Source organism: Corvus hawaiiensis, chromosome 16 (genome assembly GCF_020740725.1).
Source record: "Corvus hawaiiensis isolate bCorHaw1 chromosome 16, bCorHaw1.pri.cur, whole genome shotgun sequence".
Classification (NCBI taxonomy): Eukaryota; Metazoa; Chordata; class Aves; order Passeriformes; family Corvidae; genus Corvus; species Corvus hawaiiensis.
In genome coordinates, this window is record NC_063228.1 from 13,850,542 (window position 1) to 13,867,270 (window position 16,729).

Here is a 16,729-nt window from a genome sequence, read left to right on the forward strand (position 1 = left end):
GCATGGAGCTCTCCAAGTTCCCACTTCCAAGTAGGAGCTGCCATGGGAAAGCCTGCCTGGAAACACTTCGCCAACACAGGTGCCTCAGCCACTGCCTTTGGGAGAGCTGTGAATGGGTTTGGATTCAGGGCTGGAACTCCTGACCATGGTAACATGGATCCTGACCACTATTTTTGTTCACTGTTGAGGACAGGGGCAGGCATGTGGCCTCAGTTCCCTCCGTGTCTGGGGGAGCAGCTTCCTGTGCTCCGTGAGCTCCAAGCCAGGCTGTACCCAGGTTTGGGGATCATGGTGCCCTGTGACCATTCACCTGCTTTTTTTTCCCTCTCCTCCCTCCACGTTTCTGTTTTTTTCAGGTATTACTTTAAGAAAGTGAGCGACGAGTTCGACTGTGGTGTGGTCTTCGAGGAGGTGCGGGAGGATGACACCATCCTGCCCATCTTCGAAGAGAAGATCATCGGGAAGGTGGAGAAGATTGATTAGGCTCCAGGGCAGTGAGGACAGGACTGTGAAGGACTCTGGGACCGGAGGAGAAGGCCTGGGGCGGACGCTGGCAGTGCTGCTGCCACGGGCACCAGACGAGCCCAGGGTGGAGGGTGGCAGCTCTGCTTTCCAGCACAGATCTGGGCAAGCTCCAGGATGCCGGTGGATGCCCTTTCACCCCACAAACCTGCCAGTGGGAGCCTGGGCTCCCTCTCCATACCGAATATAAGTGTAATGTAGCATTGTACAGTGCATTAGAAAGTGTAATATGACCTTGTTTACTAAAGCTGCATATTTTTGATATATTGTAATAAAAGGAAAATATTTCCAATGTCACAGTGCTCTTATGTAAATGTAAAACATACAGGTACTGCAGAACTCACCCAAAGTGTACAGCCATCCATCAGACTCCGGCTGCTCCACGCTTTCCCAGCACCCTGCCCCGTTTTCCTGGCATGGATGGCTCTGGAGCGCCATGGGGCAGAGCCGCCCTCACCCCACCAGTGCGGAAGGGGCAGCCTCACTCCAAAGGGGCTGTGAAGATCATTGAGCCATTTGGAAGGAGTCATCTGTGGCCTCCTTGGCAGGCTCAGCTGCTGGACATGGTAGGATGGGTCTTTTTTTCTCCTCCTGAGCTTCCTTGCAACCGAGTAAATCCCCGAGGAATAGAAGGGTCAGTGCCCGTCGGGACTGGGGGCTTCCCGCAGAGCGAGGACCAGCTCAGAGCCAGGGTGGCAGGCTGGGTGCTGGCATCCCACAGCCTGCACACTCCTGTGTATCCCTTGTGTCCCCGTGGAGAAGGGATTGCTTCCCAGGAGGGTGCTGCAGTTCTGCAGAGGGCTGGCACCTGTGTGCCTGGTGCAGACATGCCCAGACCCCTGGGCCAAGCTCTGGCTTTGGGCAGGGCACTCGTTAGGAGAGCCATAATGGGGAGGGAACTGATGAGACACTAAAGCTGAAGACAAAATACGTCTTTTTATGAGTCCTGCATCTTTTGTCAGCTTCTGTGTTTCAGGGGAGGCAGCAGGAGGGCACTGCACCAGGGGGATCATTGATGCCAGTTCGTGGATCATGTAAGACCAGCAGGCAGCCCTGGGAAGCCTCCTGGGCTTACTCGGCCGCAAGGAAGCCGGGGCTGTGCCCGTGCTCCCCCCATCCTGCCCTCACCCAGCCCCGGCCCTGCTGCTCCGGCACGGCCACAGCTCTGTGCCAGCCCCTTTAGAGAGCCCTTGCCCACCCACAGAAACGGGGATGGCCCCAAAGCCCGGGGGATCCACGGTGGCGCTGCTCAGCGCCATTCCCAGCCCCAGCAGTGGTGGAGCTGCCGGGACCCCATGGTACCGCGCCGGGATGGACTCCGCCTGTTGTACATGTCACCGAGTGCCTTTAAAACACAGTCCTGGCCTTGCCTAATGCGCTGTGTGAAGTCCAGCATAATCTGCAGATCTTTTCAGCCCGGGAACAGTGTTACAAGGGGTTTTACCCCGTTTTTTGAAGTGCTGGTGGTGGTGTGTCTGGTGAGGTTGTTGGCTTGCCCGGGATTTCCGTCTCCCCCTTTTTTCTCAGGGGGTCCCTGTAAATATGTACAGCGGCCGTGCAGCCCCGGCATTTCCTCTGCATTCTCATGTGCTGACTTGTACAATGATCTTTTCAAAGGTACTCGGATAAAATGAAATAAAACCCCACATCCCACTGCCTGCTGCTTTTTTCCTTCTCCATGGAGCGGACCCGGGCCCTCAGCAGCCTCTGGGATGGACAGAGGATGGGGCAGGTTTGGTGAAGGCTCTGGGTACAGGGCAGGGCTAGGGCTGCTCTGGGCTCCCGGGAGGGGTGGCCGACCAGGTCCTGGACCCAGGGGACATGTTGCTCCTGAAGGTATGTCTCAGCAGAGAGGGGACAGTGCTGGGGGTGCCAGAGGCTACAAGCCAGGCTTATGTGCCTGTAGAACCCCATGTTGCCTGCCTTGGCTGTCACAGCAGCTCCTGAGGATTCCCTGGGTCTGGTATGTGACGAAAGAAACCCCAGCTGATCCCACATCACCTGAACCCCACCACTCCAGCATGAGGGCCAGCATGGAAAGCACTGGGCTCCTTGGCCACCCCATGCCATCGCGGGGTTGCCAGAATGTGCTGTGGCACAGCTGCCCCAGGGGGACAGAGAGGTTCTGCCCATTATCAGCCCTGCTGTGGCCCCAAGACAGGCGGGTGCTCCCAGCACACGGAGCCACAGACACAGACGAGAGCCCACGTTGTTTCCAGGTGGTTTATAGCACATGCCTGAGCGGGACAGGGCTCACAACTCATCCCGGGATCCATCTGTCCCCGGCGCACTTGAATCCTCCTTGCCCGTGCTGTTCCCAGGGGTCTTGGTCACCTGGAGAAGGCAGCAGTGAGGCATGGATGGACACACACTCCCTGCCTGACCCTGTCCCTTCCCCATCCTGCCAGATCCATCCCCTCGCCCAGCAGGGGCTGGGGGCTGCCCTGGGCAGGGGGCTGTTCCCTGACCTCACTCACCGGAGGCTCCACAGGTAGTGTCCCCCCGTTGTCCAGGAACTTGGAGAAGGTCTCCACATCTCGGGTGCTCTTATACTCAACCATCTGGAGCCGTGGGAGGGGAGGCTGCTGAGGGTGCCACCGCCCCCAGGTTCTGGTGACCCCACAAGTGCCCACACCTACCTTCCTGCCCGGCCCCGCGGGGAAGTAGTGCAGGGTGGGGAAGCCGTGGATGGTGATGTTCTCCAGCTCGTTGGCCGTGGAGTCCATCTCGGCGATGACGATGTCCTCGCGGTCCTTGTAGCGCTCGGCCAGCTCCTCCCAGGCGGCCGCCATGGCCTGGCAGTGGGGGCACCACGGCGCGTCTGCGGGGTGGGCACATTGCCAAGGGGTCTGTGACAGGGCTGGGGCTGTCGTGGAGGGGCTGAGCCCCATGGCAGAGCCCAGGGAGGGCCATGGGTGGCCCCAGCACTTACAGAACTTGACGAAGACATTCTTGGTCTCATCGAACGCCACCTGCTCAAAGGTCTTCCCCACCAGGACTTTAACGGGCCGCGTGTCCCAGTCCTCAGGGGGCTCGGCACTCAGCAGGTGAGGCTGTGGGGACAGTCAGGACAGCCACAGCCTGGGCTGAGCAGTGCCAGAGGCCCCTGGGGCACAGTGCAGGCTGGGGCAGGGGTATGTTCCTGTGCTGCCTTTTGGACCGCATCTTCCCCTCTGCTGCCATCCCAGCTCTGTGTGTCTCCACAGCAGCAGTCTCCTGCCCCCTTGCCCACAACAAATCCCCAGATCCTCAAGCCTGGCAGCAGAAGTATCAGCAAACAGGTCCCTGGTGTTCACCACACAACTGTCATCGTTAGGCTTCTGAGCCAACAGCCCATCTGTCACCACAGGGCAGAATCCATCGGTGCTGGCTGGCACCGTGCTGCATCCCTCACCTTCACCTTGCCGTCCAGCACCGCCTGGATGAAGGTGCGAATGGCCGAATCCGAGAAGTTGTCCTGCTCCATCTGGTACTTGCGATTGTTCTCCATCTTGACGAGGCGCAGGGTGGGAGCGTCAGCAGGGGTCATGCCAAAGAAGGGCAGGACGTCGGCACCATGCCCGGTCACATCCACCACCACGAAGAGCACCTGGGCAGGGAACGGGGGACACTGAGGCTGGGGAGTCCCACAGCCACCCTCCATGTCCCTGCCATGGGGCCACCTCACCTCACCCCGGAAGCCACTGGCAGCTGCCCTGAAGCCATCCTGCAGCAACAGCTGCTCCGATGAGGACTTGTTGAGGAAGAGCAGCATGTGATGGGGGATCTTGGCACTGAAGATCTGGTTGGATGTCTGGGGAGGAGGAGGAGGTGGATGAGAGCAGGGAAGCCATGGCCCTTGCAGGACAGTGACAGGGCTGGGGACAGGCTGTACCTCGTTGGTGAACTCCATCACCAGTTGCAGGCTGTGGACGCGGAGCAGCTGGGTGAGCTCGGCAGTGTCCAGCCCCCGTGCTGGGTCCACAGGGAAGTTTGTCTGTCTCTCATCAAACTGCCAGGGCAGGGACCTGTGAGGGCTGAGGGGAGGACAGGATAGCCCCACCACTCCCCTGCCACCCCCTCACCTTCTTGAACAGGCAGACGGTGTCAGCTGACAGCCCATATGCCTGGAAGAGCTCAGCTGCCTCTGCCACGCCAAACGTCATGTCCACCATCTCGGCAGCCACCTCGAAGAACGCCTGGGCTGCCTCACCCTTCAGGTCCTGCACAGCCACCTGTCAGTGCCACAGCCACAGCCACAGCCACGGCCACGGTCCAGCCCCAACCACCCCAGCCCACCTTGAAGAAGCCAACGACCACCAAGTCCTGGGAGCTGACAAAGGCGGCGGCGGTGTTGGTGTCCTGCAGCAGCGTGGCGCTGGGGCCGGCCCGGCGCTGCATCCAGCGTACAATGCCCTTGCTGTCCATGCGGCCTGGCACAAGGAGCAGGGCTCCCGACGTCACCTGACAACCCTCACCAGGCTGCCACCCCTCTCTGTGCCACCAACCTCAGCCACCCGCCTCCATCACGGCACTGCCCAGCATCACCACCTCATACATCATCACCACGCTGTGACCTGTCCACTGTCACCACCAGGACATTGCCACCCCTCTCACCACCACGCTGTGACCCCCACAAGGACAGTGCCACCCTCCCACCAGCAGGCCTTGCCACCCTCCCCAGCCCCTTGGCAGTGTCCCCCTCGATGGGTGCCACGGACGCTGCGTGGTGCCGCAGCCCTACCGGTGTACGCCAGGGGGTGGGTGCGGTTGCCATCACGGAAGAGCTTGAGCGTGGGGTAGGAGGTGATGCCAAACTCAGTGGCCAGGGCTGTCTGTGCCGTGGCATCCACCTTGCCCAGCCGGGCAGGGCTGGACTCGTTCCTCAGCTCAGTGGCTGCCTGGGCAAAGGCAGGAGCCAGCTGCTGGCAGTGCCCACACCACGGCGCGTCTGTGGGTAGGGGACAGCATTGATAATGGGGACAGGTTTGTCCCCATCCTGGGGACCAGGGTGGGAACTGTGGGGACAGCCCAATGGCTGTGTGAGGCTACTGGGCCCCAGGTTGTGCCCCTGTCCCACACTCACACCATGTGCCCCTGTCCTGTGTCCCACGCCCGTGCTACACACCCCTCACCCCATGCCTCTGCCTGTGTCCCTGCTCCGTGTGTCCGTCCCCATCCCATGCCCTGTCACATGGCCTGTGCTCTTGCCCCTCTGACCCACAGCCTTGCCCCTGCCAACCCCACCTACCCTCCATCCTGTGCCTGTGTTCATGTGTCTGTTCTGCCCACGCTCAGCCGCAGCCGGTCCCCCCTGCCAATATTCCCAACCCCACATCTTCCCCTGCCCACACCCCTGCCCACAGTGGGGGCACTCACAGAACTCCACCAGCAGCAGCTGGTGCTCACTCAGGGCACGGGCAAAGTTGTGCTCATGGAGAACCAGGACATTGTCCTCCTCCTTGATCTCATCTGAGAGCACTTCATCCTCTTTCTTCTCCTTTTCCTCCTCTTCTACCACCTCTTCATCCTTATCCTCGTCCCCCAAAGCCGGGCCCAGCCAGGCCAGCGACAGCACTAGCAGCCAAACCAGCCGGGACCCGCAGCCGCGCATGGTGCCGGCACTGAAGATGTTGTCCGGGGAGGAGGACGAAGATAAGGGACGTGGGGGAGGGTGGTGCCGGTCCCCTGGGGCTCGTGGCCCTCCGCTACTGGCTGCCCGGCCCCGCCGATAAGGCAGCGGGACCAGGTGGCTGTTTTCCAGCCGCTCGCCGCCGCAGGGAGACCTGGCCGGGGATACGGCCGCGGGGAACAGGGAGCAGGGGGACACGCACAGGCGGTGTAGGCACAGACACACCAGTAAGAGACCAGTCTGTAGGGTTTAATGGCGATGGAAGAGCACAGCCTGCGACCGGGCGGGTACCGGACACGGCACCACCACGGCAGGGTCACAGCCCCGGCCCCAGCGATGGGGACGCCGTGAGGACCAGGCGGGCGTCGATATTTAAAAAAAAAGAGCAATTAAAAATAACTTTGGTTGCGAAGACCACGACCACGGGCTCTCGCTCGCTAAGGGACCCCCCTCAACCCTTCACGCGACTGGGGCAAGCGCGGCGGTGCCGGCCAGGGCTGCCCCGGGACGGCGGCACCGCGTCCCCGAGCTGGCGGGGGGAGCCGGGGTGCGGGGGGCGGGGTCAGTCCTCCCAGGCCTTCTTTATGCAGAGGCCCCACTCCCAGGAGAGGTGCTCCGTCTTGTCATCGTCGGTGACGAGGGAGCGGACGCGGTAGGAGCCCCGTGCCAGCCATCCCCGCGGCGCCTCCTCCGCCGGCGTCACCACCTCGTACTCCTCGGCCCGCGGCGCGTAGCTGCCCACCATGAAAACGTCGCGATCCACTGGGCGAGGAGGGGAGAGGAGGGAGGGGTGAGTGGGGCCAGGGTAGCGTGGGGGCCCCCCAGCCCCGGCCCCCCAGCCCCCAGCCCCACTCACCGGGCCGGCCCCGGCGGTAGGTGAGGTGCAGGCACCGCAGCCCGCAGACGATCTCCCTGTTCACCTGCGGGCAGAAGGCAGGGGGGACATGGGGACTGTCGCCATGGCATGGGAACCCCTGGCCTTGGGTACCCATCCTGACATCCACCTCTTCCAGGATCCAGCCCCTTGTCAGAATTCAGCATCACCAAAGGCGGCAGGGACTCCAGGGTGGCAGGTAACTCCAGAGGAGCAGGGACTCAGAGACAGTAGGGATCCCCCCTCAGGAGGGGCAGGGACCTCCTGGAAACCCTGGGATAGGCAGCATTGCTGGGATCTCTGGGAGAAGCAAGGATTCTGGGGTGGCAGGAACCATCAAGAGGGGCAGGCACGTGGGGTGGCAGTCACGTTGGGGACAGCAAGGACCCCCAGGGTGGCAGAGACCCAGGAGCCTGGGGAACTCAGGGTGGGCAGAGACCCCCAGAGGGGCACAGACTCCAGGGGTAAAGGGTGGGAAGCAAATGTCCCAAGGCAGGGACCCTGGGGCAGGCAAGGACCATGGGCAGCAAGAGGGACCCTGTGGGGCAGGGACCTGTGGGAAAAGGGACCCATGGGGATCAGGGACCACTTGGGGCAGGGAATCCAGGATGCAAAGGCAGGGACCCAGGGTAACAAGGACCCCTTGGGGCAGAGACCCCGTGGTGTGAGGGCAGCAGAGACATGCCCAGTCAGTGGGCACAGGGTACCACACACGCCTCACCTTGAAGGACACCTTCACCCTGTAGTCCACCCCTTCCTTCAGCACAAAGGCCCGACCTCTCAGCTCCTCCAGATCTCCTGCACAGGCAGAGGGTCCATCAGCCTGGTACCCCTTCCTCCTCCTCCTCCTCCTCCTCCCCCAGGTGTCCCCAGGGCGTACCTGTCAGGTCCATGGTGATGGGCCCCGGCGCCTGCTCGCACATCAGCGTCAGCCTTGTCACCTGCACGTTGGGCACGCTGGCATCTAGGGACAAGCAGCAGGGCTCAGACCTTACCCACCATGCCCAGTCCACCATCACCTCCACCCCAGCGAGCCAAGGGGCTGCCCATGGCCCTGTAATGGCAGGAAGGGCCACGGTGTCTGTGGCAGGGATGTTAAAGCAAGCGAGTGCCAGGCAGCCAGGCAGGACACAGGAGAGCAGGGGCATCTCAGGTCACCCCATCACTGGCATCGGTGCCTGTTGAGGTATCACGTTCAAAGGACCCAGACACGGGTATTTCCCAGGGTGTGCCATTCCCTGGCTCAGGAGCGGGACAAGGGGAAGCAGAGGAGGAGGATGCAGCATGTGCAGCCAGGGCATCCCTTGAGGTGGGCACTGGTCTAATTCACGCCCCCAGCCCACCCTGCACGCCCCCCAGCTTTCACACATACCATGGTGCACCCCTCATGCACCCTACTGGTTTGCATACACACACATCCCCCAGCTTGCACCCTCCCCAGTGCATTCATGGATGGACACTGGGATGCTCGGCCCGTGGAGCACCCCAGGGACCCCCAGTGCAGACCAGCACCAGCCTGGGGGGCCGCTGTGGGGGCCATGGGGAGCACCGCCTGGGCACTGGCAGCCGTGTTACCCCGGTGTCCCTCTCCCCCGCCCCCGCCGCTCGCTCCTCTCCGTCATCCCCATGAATTTCCCGGTTCCCTGTAGCCGTTCCTATGGAAACTGCGGCGGTGATCCCGTAACCAAGGCAACTGGGGTCCCCGGGCACCGGTACTCTGTCGGCAGGGAATGCCGGGGTCTCTGCGCAGGTGGGGGGCACAGGCAGCACCCACGAGCGATTCCAGCCGGGATGTGCCCTCCCTGCCGGGGATGCCCCCGGGACGCTCCCTGCTCGAGCACGCCGGAGCTCCCTGCGCCCGCTGAGGCTCCATCCCCCGGCTGGGCTGCCGGGGTGCCGCGGTGCCCAAACCCGACTGCAGCCCCCAGCCTTACCCACGGCAGCAGGGATGGCGCCCAGCAGTGCCTGCTTATACTTCCGCAGGCTCTCATCCCCTGGGTCCAGCTCCTGGATCTCCTGCAGGCTCTTCTTCTCCGGCGTCTTGTACGCCAGGGCCACGTCGGCATCCTCCTCCTCCTCCTCCAGCGATAGCGTCACCCCCTCCTTGTCAGCCATGATGTCTGCGGGGGACAGGCAGTGGCAGCCCCGGGGACACCCCGGGGGACACCCCCCGACACGAAGGCACTGGGGGGCAGGGGGTGGCTGGGCTGTGACATGGGAAATCCCCGTGGAGAGGCCAAGCTGCCTCCCCTGCTCGGAGCTGGGGGAATTCCGCCAGGCTCGGTGTCCCCGGGGCCTGGTGGCACAGCTGAGACCAGAGGTGCTGCCGCCGGCTGCATTTCCGCACGGTCATGGAGCAAGGCGAGCTGCTGCCTATGCGCTGTGCTTGATCTGGGGGGCGCTTGCAGACCCCTCCAGCCCGCAGGCCCCCTTCGTGTCGCCCAGAGGAGTCCTTGTCACTGCCCTGCGGCTCCCTCCAACCCCACTGGGCAACCTCCAGTCCCATCTCCCACCCCAAACCCAAACCACCAGCAGCTGCAGTGCAAAAAGGCGTCACTGGGATGGTGGCTCCGGTGCTGCCAGGCTGCTGGGGGGCACAAGGGTGGGTGATGTCCCCACAGTCCCTGACTCTCCCTGCCCACTGCACCACCCCACCCCCCCCCCCCCCCCTTGTGACTGCAAGCACTGAGCTCCCCAAAGCCCCTGGAACTCCATCCCTGGGGATGTGCTGGGCACCCAGCATGGGGCAGAGACCACTGCCTGCACTCAGCCCCGGGGCCATAGGGCCAAAAGTGTGAGGCCAGAGGGCCAAGATGTGGGTCCCCAGGGCAGCGCTGGTGATGGGGACACAGCAGTAGCCCTGCTGCCCCCCTGGGCCCCCCACCAAGGCCCTGCCCCTCGGCTGTCACGGCAGCATGTGGGCACTCCCAGCCCAGGGATGTACCCACCTGGGGACTCGCTGGCTGCCCACGGGTGGCAGGGCAGGGTGGCATGCGCCGGGTGCCACAAGCTGCGAGGTGGCAGGGAGACAGCGGGGGTCTCCCCCGTGGGACGCTCCGGTTCCCCCGGGCCCGGGGTGATGCTCACTCATGGATGCACCGGGTGCCCGGGGGATGCTCACCTGTTGGGGACTCGGAGTGATGCTCGCCCTCCCTCCCCGGGGCAATGCCCCCCGCCGCCCCCGGGCGCTGCCCCCCGGCCGCCGCCGCTCACCTCGGTAGCACAGCGCCAGCCAGAGCAGCTCCAGCAGCTGCCCGCCGGCCTCGCACACGTCCAGGCCGAGCATGGCCGGGCCGTGCCGGGCCCGCTGCCCCCGGGGCCGGGCGGGGCGGCCGCTGGCGGAGCCCGGGGCGCGGCTCTGCCGGTGCCGGCGGCTCCTCCCGCCCGCTGCCGCCGCGCTCGGCGGTGCCGGCTGCTCCCGCGCGCTCCCCGCTGCGCTTCCCGGCGCTTCCCGGCGCTGCCCGGCGCGGCCCGGCGGGGCGGCGGCGGCTCCCGCAGACGCGGCGGCTCCGCTGCCCGCCCCCGCCCGCCCCCGCCCCTCGGCGGCTCCAGCCCCGCCGCTCGTGGGCGGCGAGACTGCAGTGAGCTCATCGCCGGGCGCGCCCGCCCTGCGCTGCCCGCACCCCGCGAGCATCCTGCCTGCACCCTCAGTGCACTGCCTGCATCCCAGGAGCATCCTCTCTGTACCCTCAACGCACTGCCCACGCCATGGCCGCACTGCCCGCATCCTGGCCAGCCCCTTGTTCACAGTGCCCGCACCGTGACCGCGCTGCCCACTGCCCCGCACGCTGCCGGCACATTGTCCACCCTGCTCGTATCCCGCGAGCATCCTTCCAGTACCCTCAAGGCACTGCCCGCACCCTGCCCGCACCGCTATCCAGCAGCCACAGCGGTGTGTTTCTCCCTCGCTGGCACCGGGTCAGCCAGGGCACCCCCGGCCCCGGGAGGCTCAGGGGGTGGGGAGGGGTCCGGGCCCCCCGGGCCGTACCGAGGGTCCCACGGGCAGGGGGCAAATTGACTCCGGGGGTCGGGGCCGGGGTTCGGGACACCCGGTGCAGACGGCGGCAGCCGCGGGGGGGGCAGCGGGGCGGGACCGGGCGGGGCCGAGGCGGGTTCGGGCGGAGAGGCGCGGCGCGGGGCGCGCACCCGCGATGACCATAGGCGGCCCCCGCGGCCGGCACCCCCGCCTGCAGATGCCCTGTCTGCGCAAGGTGAGAGACACCGGCACCGGCAGCCGCCCCGCGGGGAGCGGGCATCGCGCTGGGGCCGGGCACTGGCACGGAGGAAATCGGGCACCGCCACCGTGGGGAGCGGGCACCGCGGGCACCCGGTGTTGGGACTGTGGGGATCGGGCACCCGCATCGTGGGGAGGAGGTACCGAGGGCACCGGCACCCTGTGGACCGGGGATCGGGTGCTGGGACTGTGAAGACTGGGCACCGGCAGACGGGGCGCTGGGACGGTGGGGACCAGACACTGACACTGCACGGGGTTACGAGGGCATCGGGGGCCGCCGGCGGCGCGGGCATGGGATCGCCGGGGACGGGGGACCAGCACCACCCAGGGTACGCGGGACAGCGGGCACCTCCCCGGCCCCGGCGCCTCCACGGGGCACCGGGAACCGCCCCACGAGGGACTACGCACGGGCAGCGCCCCGGAGCTGCGTGCTCTGCTCCCCCACGCCGGGCTGGGGTGCTGCCACAGCCTCGGCTGAGCTCACTCCCCAAAAGCGGGGTTCCCCGGACCAGGGATGCCCGGAGGACGAGCGCCTGCAGCTCCAGCACCACACACTCGCCCGGCTGCTGGGTGCCTCGGTCAGGTTATGGTGTGCCAGGCTGTCCCTAGGCTGGGCACAGGGTGCCCTGGGGCACTGCGCGGTTCCAGGCTGTCCCCAGGCTGTGCACTGGGTGCCCCTGTTGGGTTGTGGGGACCCAGGCTCTGTCCAGGTCACAGGGTGCCCGGGGTCACAGTGAGGGGAGCCAGGCTGTGTCCAAGCCCGGTGGCGCCGTCGCGGGGCTGAGCACAGCGGTTCCTTGCCCGGCAGATGGAGCGGATGATCGTCAGCATGCAGGACCCCGACATGGGCATCAAGATGAGGAACCAGCGCTTGCTCATCACGGTCATCCCCCACGCCATGACAGGTGGGTCCCCGCGATGGGGAGCCCCGCGAGGCGCGTGGGGTGGGGAAGGCGTGTGGGAGCTCCCCGGGTGTCCCCAGCACTGCAGCAGCGCCCACCGCCGGCCCCCGCGCCGCTGCTCTCCCCGCACCCCGTGCTGCAGCTGGGATCAATTATGCATCGGCTGCGCGGGGCGGGCGCTCGCACGTCCTTGGCAGGGCCCCCGTTACCCTGCGTGACCCCCGGCACTGCCATCCTGTGCCAGGTGCCCCAGCCGGGAACCCCGCCATGTCCAGTCTGGGGGACCCCATTGCACCCCATTAACGTAGCCTCTGTCCCCAGGGAACGACATCGTGGAGTGGCTCATCCAGAAGTACGGCATCTCCGAGGAGGGTGAGTGCCCTGGCGCAGGCAGCCGGCACCGCGGGGGCAGCTGGGGCTGCCGAGCCTCCACTCAGCCCCCAGTCCCACTCCGCAGAGTCGCTGCACCTCGGCAACCTCATCGTGAAGCACGGCTACATCTACCCCCTCAAAGACCCGCGCAGCCTGGTGCTGCGGGCGGATGAGTCGCCCTATCGCTTCCAGGTACAGCCGCACCGGGGCACGGCACAGCCCCAGCGCCGGGGCTCCCCGGCTGGGCACCGTGGCACCCCATGGCAGGTGCCTCAGCCTCTTCCTCCCCCACAGACCCCCTATTTCTGGACCAGCACCAAGTGGCCGGCCACGGAGCTGGACTACGGTAGGTGCCTCCGTGCCGCTGGCACCAACACGGGCTGCGACCCCTTCCCAGCCCCCCTGAGATGCCGCCGCTTCTCTTGCAGCCATTTACCTGGCCAAGAAGAACATCCGCAAGCAGGGAGATCTGATCGAACATGAGAAGGTGAGCGGTGCCCTCCTCACACCTGTGATGAACTGGGGGAGTCTCGGCTCACCCAGGAGCCGGTGCTCGCCCGTGGAGGAGGGCACGGCGCTCCCTGTGCTGGAGGGGCAACAGGACCGGGAGCCAGGCAAGGGGACAGGCGCACACCGTGCCTACCTGTCGCTTCCCAGGACAACTACAACCTCCTGCACAAGCGGATCAACCACACGTGGGACTTCGTGGTGATGCAGGCACGGGAGCAGCTCCGGTGAGTGCGGGCACGGCCGGCACCGCTGCGCCCCGGGGAGCGGCCGGGATGGAGCACCCCTGGGTGCCGGGCAGGCAGGGTGCCAGCACCTCCCCGCTGCCTCTGCACGGGCAGGGCAGCCAAGCAGCGGCGCAAGGGCGACCGCATCGTCATCGACTGCCAGGAACAGGCGTACTGGCTCGTCAACCGGCCCCCGGTGAGCGCGGGGCGGGGGGGGCCGGGCTGGAGGGTGCAGCCCTGGCACCACGCACGGCCCCGGCCTGGGCAGCGGGTCTGGGGGGCGCAGCGGTTCCCCCCAGACCCCAGCATGATGCTCTCGTTGCAGCCAGGAGCCCCCAACGTGCTGGAGCAGGGTCCCGAGCGCAGGAACTGCCACACCACCCGTGTCCAGCTGGTGAGTGGGGGTGTCCAGGCACCCCTGGGCCTGCCAGTGGGCACAGGGCACACCCAGTGTCTGTGCCGGGGTGTAGAGCTGCCCCGGTGGGTGCCCATCCATCTCAGCCCAGGCTGTGCCCGCATTTTGGGGTGAGGGGTGAGCCCCAGCTCTGCTAACGTCCGTGTGTCCCCCACCCCGAGCACGGGGAGTCCGTGTGTTTGTCCTTGCACCCACCAGCCCCCTGTGCCAGCACCTCTAATCCCTGCAGGGCAGCTGTGCTGCAGGGAGCCCTGGCACCCTGGGGTGCCAGAAGCAGTCACCAGGCCCTTCCTTGTCTTGTGACCCCACTAATGCTGCCCCAGCACCCTCAGGCTGTCCTCACTAACCACCCACTTTCTCTTCTCTGCATCGTGTGCTGTGTCCTCTGCCCACGTAAGTGTCACTAACCTAGGGCTGGTGTCACACTGGGGCGTGGAATGGGGGAAGCCAGGGTTCATTTCAGGGCCGTGCTGGCTGAGCCAGGAGGGCTGGGGGAATGAGGCTGGAGGCCACGGGGATGGGCTGGAGAGTGCTGGGGTGGGGGACTGGGTGCCTGGATTGTCAAGGGTGGTGGTGGCAGGACAATGTCCTGGCCCCACCATGCCCTCACCCGGCCTCGTGCATCTCTTGCAGACCAAGAACATGGATTACTACAAGCAAGAGGTGAGTGGGGCGAGGGGTGGGGGCGGCTTCTGACGGGCACGAGCTGCCAGGCACCCCAACATCTCCCCTGCGCCTGGCCCCAGATCGAGTACTGCAGGAAGGCCATGGCCAGGACCAGGGTGAAGTCCTCCATCTGCCTTGAGGGGTGAGTGGCAGCAGCTGCCCCAGCCACAGGCTGGGTCCCTGTCAGGGTGACAGGGGCACCCACATGACAGCAGCTGGTGGCTGGCACCACAGAACCACAGCCCTCAGCAGGGAGTGGAGCCGAGGCTCTGTAGAGCTCGGGCACATCCCCACTGCGTCCCTGTCATGTCCCCACGGTGTCTGGGGTTGATGGCCCTGGTTGCCTCCAGCCACCACTCCTGGCAGGTACATCAAGTTCAACGAGCAGTATGTGCCCCACGATCCCATCATGTCTGGCTGCCTGCCCAGCAACCCCTGGATCACGGATGACACCACGTACTGGGCCATGAATGCCTCTACGTAAGTGCCCCAGCCCCAGGCCCCCCAGTACCCCAACCTGCAGGACAGGGTTGTGCGGTCTGTGGGGTCATGCAGGCTGCCATGGGCTGCCAGCCTCAATGCTGTTGTTGCTCACAGGGTGACGACCCCCACGAAGCTGCGTGTGGAGCGCTGGGGCTTCAACTTCAGTGAGCTCATCATGGACCCCCTGGGCCGGGCACAGCTCCTTGAATTCCTCAAGAAGGAATTCAGTGGTGAGTGGCCCAAGTCCCAGCCCCGAAACGTTGCTACATCTTGGCATCCCAGAGCCACCACTCCAGCCCAGCACCACGAAACCCACCAGTAGTGCCCAATCCACTATCCAACCCCAACACCACCAAACCAACCCGTTACTGTGTCCTGGCACTCCTCAATCCACCACCACATCCCAGTACTTTCCAGCTAATCTGCCCCAATTTCCCTGGTGCCACTGGCCCAGCTGGCTCTGTCCCACAGGGACACATGCCCAGCCACGATGGCCTTTGAGGGTTGGCCATGGGGGGTGCCGAGTGCTGTGTTCCCATTCCCAGCATCATGTCCCTCTCCCCAGCTGAGAACCTGAGCTTCTGGGAGGCGTGTGAGGAGCTGCGCTACGGGGAGCAGTCCCGCATCGCCGAGATCGTGGACTCCATCTACCAGTGAGTGCCAGTGGGATGAGGGTTCAGGAGGAAAGGTTTGGGGGTGGTCAGGCCATCACGGTGCTGTGTCCCAGGGCTGGGCCGGGCTCACCCCGCCTGCGACTCCCCAGGCAGTTCCTGGCTCCCGGGGCCACGCGCTGGGTGAACATCGACAGCAAGACGATGGAGCGAACACTGGAGGGCATCAAGACGCCCCATCGCTACGTGATGGACGATGCCCAGATGCACATCTACATGCTCATGAAGAAGGTGGGTGAGGGCGGGGCTGGGCAGTGCAGGGCTGGGCAGGATCCTGACGCCTCTGCTCGTCCAGGACTCCTACCCACGGTTCCTCAAGTCGGACCTCTACAAGAACCTGTTGGCCGAGGCCATCATTCCCCCGGAGACCAAGAAGCGGTGAGGGCAGGGGCCGTCCCCTGGGGCGCTGGGTGGTCCCCGCCGGTTCTGACCCTGTTCTGCCCGCAGGGTCTTCCCCTTCATGCGCAAACAGCGGCATTCCAGCCCCAGCCCGGCCCTGCTCCTGCCCGCGGGCGATGCCGAGGAGAGGAACAGGAGCCCTTCCACTGCCCCCGTCCCCGAGGAGGAAAGCTGAGAGCCACAGCCCCCCCCCCAGTATGGGAGCCCCCTGACCCAGCACACGCAGCCCCGCCGCAGGACCCTGCCGGCAGTAGCACTGAAGGAGAGAAGCCATATTTCCCCCAGAGTCCCCCCGGAGCCAGGCTGACCCCGCCGCAGCCCCCACTCACATCCTCAGACCCTCCTCTCCCTCGGGGAAGCCGCACCCAGCCGGCCTGGTGCGGGGTCACCCCCTCCTCTCACCCCCGCCCCGGTCACGGGACAATAAAACCCCCATGGGGAAACACTGTGGCTCCCGTGGTTTTTGGGGAGGGGGACCAGGGAGACATTGGCAGGGTGGGAGGTGCACAAAGTGCTGCCCACTTCTCCAGGCTGGATTGTGACCTGTACTCTGGGCTGGAAGCAACGTCCTCCCACGCCTGCAGCAGCCGGCAAGGGTGCAGACCCCGGCAGGGGAGCAGCCCCCAGACACGGGAGCCCACGGCACAGCCATCACCCACGGCTCTGCTTGCTCCGAGGGGCAGCACCAGCCTGGCGTGGCTGAGCTGGCACTCAGGCGTTACTGGTGTGCCCACCGACACCCTGGGAGGGACAAAAAGGCCTCTGGAATGGGGCTGGAGTGCCACGGCCCTGTGGGCTGGCAGGGGCACCAGGAGCAGGGCTGGCAGCTGAGCCACTGTCCCTGTC

General features: G+C 65.5%; 4 protein-coding genes across 10 annotated transcripts in view; 2 read left to right on the forward strand and 2 right to left on the reverse strand.

Moving 5' to 3' along the window:
* Positions 1–2,178, forward strand: part of AXIN1 (axin 1) — a 73,898-nt gene extending 71,720 nt beyond the window's left edge. For both annotated transcript variants that reach the window (XM_048320962.1, XM_048320963.1), the window contains exon 10: positions 357–2,178. In XM_048320962.1, the coding sequence (XP_048176919.1) occupies positions 357–483 (127 nt within the window). In that variant the 3' untranslated portion in view covers positions 484–2,178. The remainder of the gene's footprint in view (positions 1–356) is intronic.
* A 410-nt stretch (positions 2,179–2,588) lies between these two features.
* On the reverse strand, positions 2,589–6,263 carry PDIA2 (protein disulfide isomerase family A member 2). Its single transcript, XM_048321112.1, has 11 exons — positions 5,881–6,263; positions 5,246–5,452; positions 4,801–4,934; positions 4,587–4,724; positions 4,397–4,513; positions 4,190–4,315; positions 3,917–4,111; positions 3,455–3,575; positions 3,162–3,343; positions 3,000–3,083; positions 2,589–2,856 (listed from the first exon to the last, which is right to left on the reverse strand). Exons 1-11 carry the CDS (start codon positions 6,113–6,115, stop codon positions 2,776–2,778), a joined length of 1,620 nt encoding a protein of 539 aa, XP_048177069.1. The 5' UTR covers positions 6,116–6,263; the 3' UTR covers positions 2,589–2,775.
* A 98-nt stretch (positions 6,264–6,361) lies between these two features.
* ARHGDIG (Rho GDP dissociation inhibitor gamma) lies at positions 6,362–10,356 on the reverse strand. The gene is made up of 6 exons (XM_048321119.1): positions 10,221–10,356; positions 8,942–9,127; positions 7,888–7,971; positions 7,729–7,805; positions 6,990–7,053; positions 6,362–6,895 (listed from the first exon to the last, which is right to left on the reverse strand). The coding sequence occupies exons 1-6, from the start codon at positions 10,291–10,293 to the stop codon at positions 6,696–6,698; spliced, it is 684 nt and encodes a 227-aa protein (XP_048177076.1). The 5' UTR covers positions 10,294–10,356; the 3' UTR covers positions 6,362–6,695.
* A 764-nt stretch (positions 10,357–11,120) lies between these two features.
* On the forward strand, positions 11,121–16,326 carry RGS11 (regulator of G protein signaling 11). Of its 6 annotated transcripts, none has more exons than XM_048321113.1 (17): positions 11,121–11,218; positions 12,050–12,146; positions 12,465–12,515; positions 12,601–12,707; positions 12,810–12,861; positions 12,944–13,002; positions 13,173–13,249; positions 13,364–13,445; positions 13,575–13,643; positions 14,298–14,327; positions 14,411–14,472; positions 14,697–14,810; positions 14,928–15,043; positions 15,379–15,466; positions 15,541–15,715; positions 15,780–15,862; positions 15,932–16,326. In XM_048321113.1, the coding sequence occupies exons 1-17, from the start codon at positions 11,159–11,161 to the stop codon at positions 16,056–16,058; spliced, it is 1,449 nt and encodes a 482-aa protein (XP_048177070.1). In that variant the 5' UTR covers positions 11,121–11,158; the 3' UTR covers positions 16,059–16,326. The 6 variants fall into 6 exon arrangements, with proteins under 6 accessions (XP_048177070.1, XP_048177072.1, XP_048177071.1 ...); XM_048321115.1 differs by having other exon boundaries at positions 15,577–15,715; XM_048321114.1 differs by having other exon boundaries at positions 14,304–14,327.
* Positions 16,327–16,729: the final 403 nt, after the last annotated feature.

Bases quoted from the DNA above. Each gene is read 5' to 3' on its own strand.
- PDIA2 (XM_048321112.1), bottom strand. From the start codon at position 6,115: ATGCGCGGCTGCGGGTCCCGGCTGGTTTGGCTGCTAGTGCTGTCGCTG. The intron at 4,935-5,245 runs GTAGGGCTGCGG...TCCTTGTGCCAG, and splicing joins CCACCCCCTGGCGTACACCG to GCCGCATGGACAGCAAGGGC. The intron at 2,857-2,999 runs GTGAGTGAGGTC...TGCCTTCTCCAG, and splicing joins CACTACCTGTGGAGCCTCCG to GTGACCAAGACCCCTGGGAA.
- ARHGDIG (XM_048321119.1), bottom strand. From the start codon at position 10,293: ATGCTCGGCCTGGACGTGTGCGAGGCCGGCGGGCAGCTGCTGGAGCTG. The intron at 7,972-8,941 runs GTAAGGCTGGGG...GCTTGTCCCTAG, and splicing joins CGCCATCCCTGCTGCCGTGG to ATGCCAGCGTGCCCAACGTG. The intron at 7,806-7,887 runs GTACGCCCTGGG...CTGCCTGTGCAG, and splicing joins CATCACCATGGACCTGACAG to GAGATCTGGAGGAGCTGAGA.
- RGS11 (XM_048321113.1), top strand. From the start codon at position 11,159: ATGACCATAGGCGGCCCCCGCGGCCGGCACCCCCGCCTGCAGATGCCC. The intron at 12,147-12,464 runs GTGGGTCCCCGC...CTCTGTCCCCAG, and splicing joins CATCCCCCACGCCATGACAG to GGAACGACATCGTGGAGTGG. The intron at 15,044-15,378 runs GTGAGTGGCCCA...CCCTCTCCCCAG, and splicing joins CCTCAAGAAGGAATTCAGTG to CTGAGAACCTGAGCTTCTGG.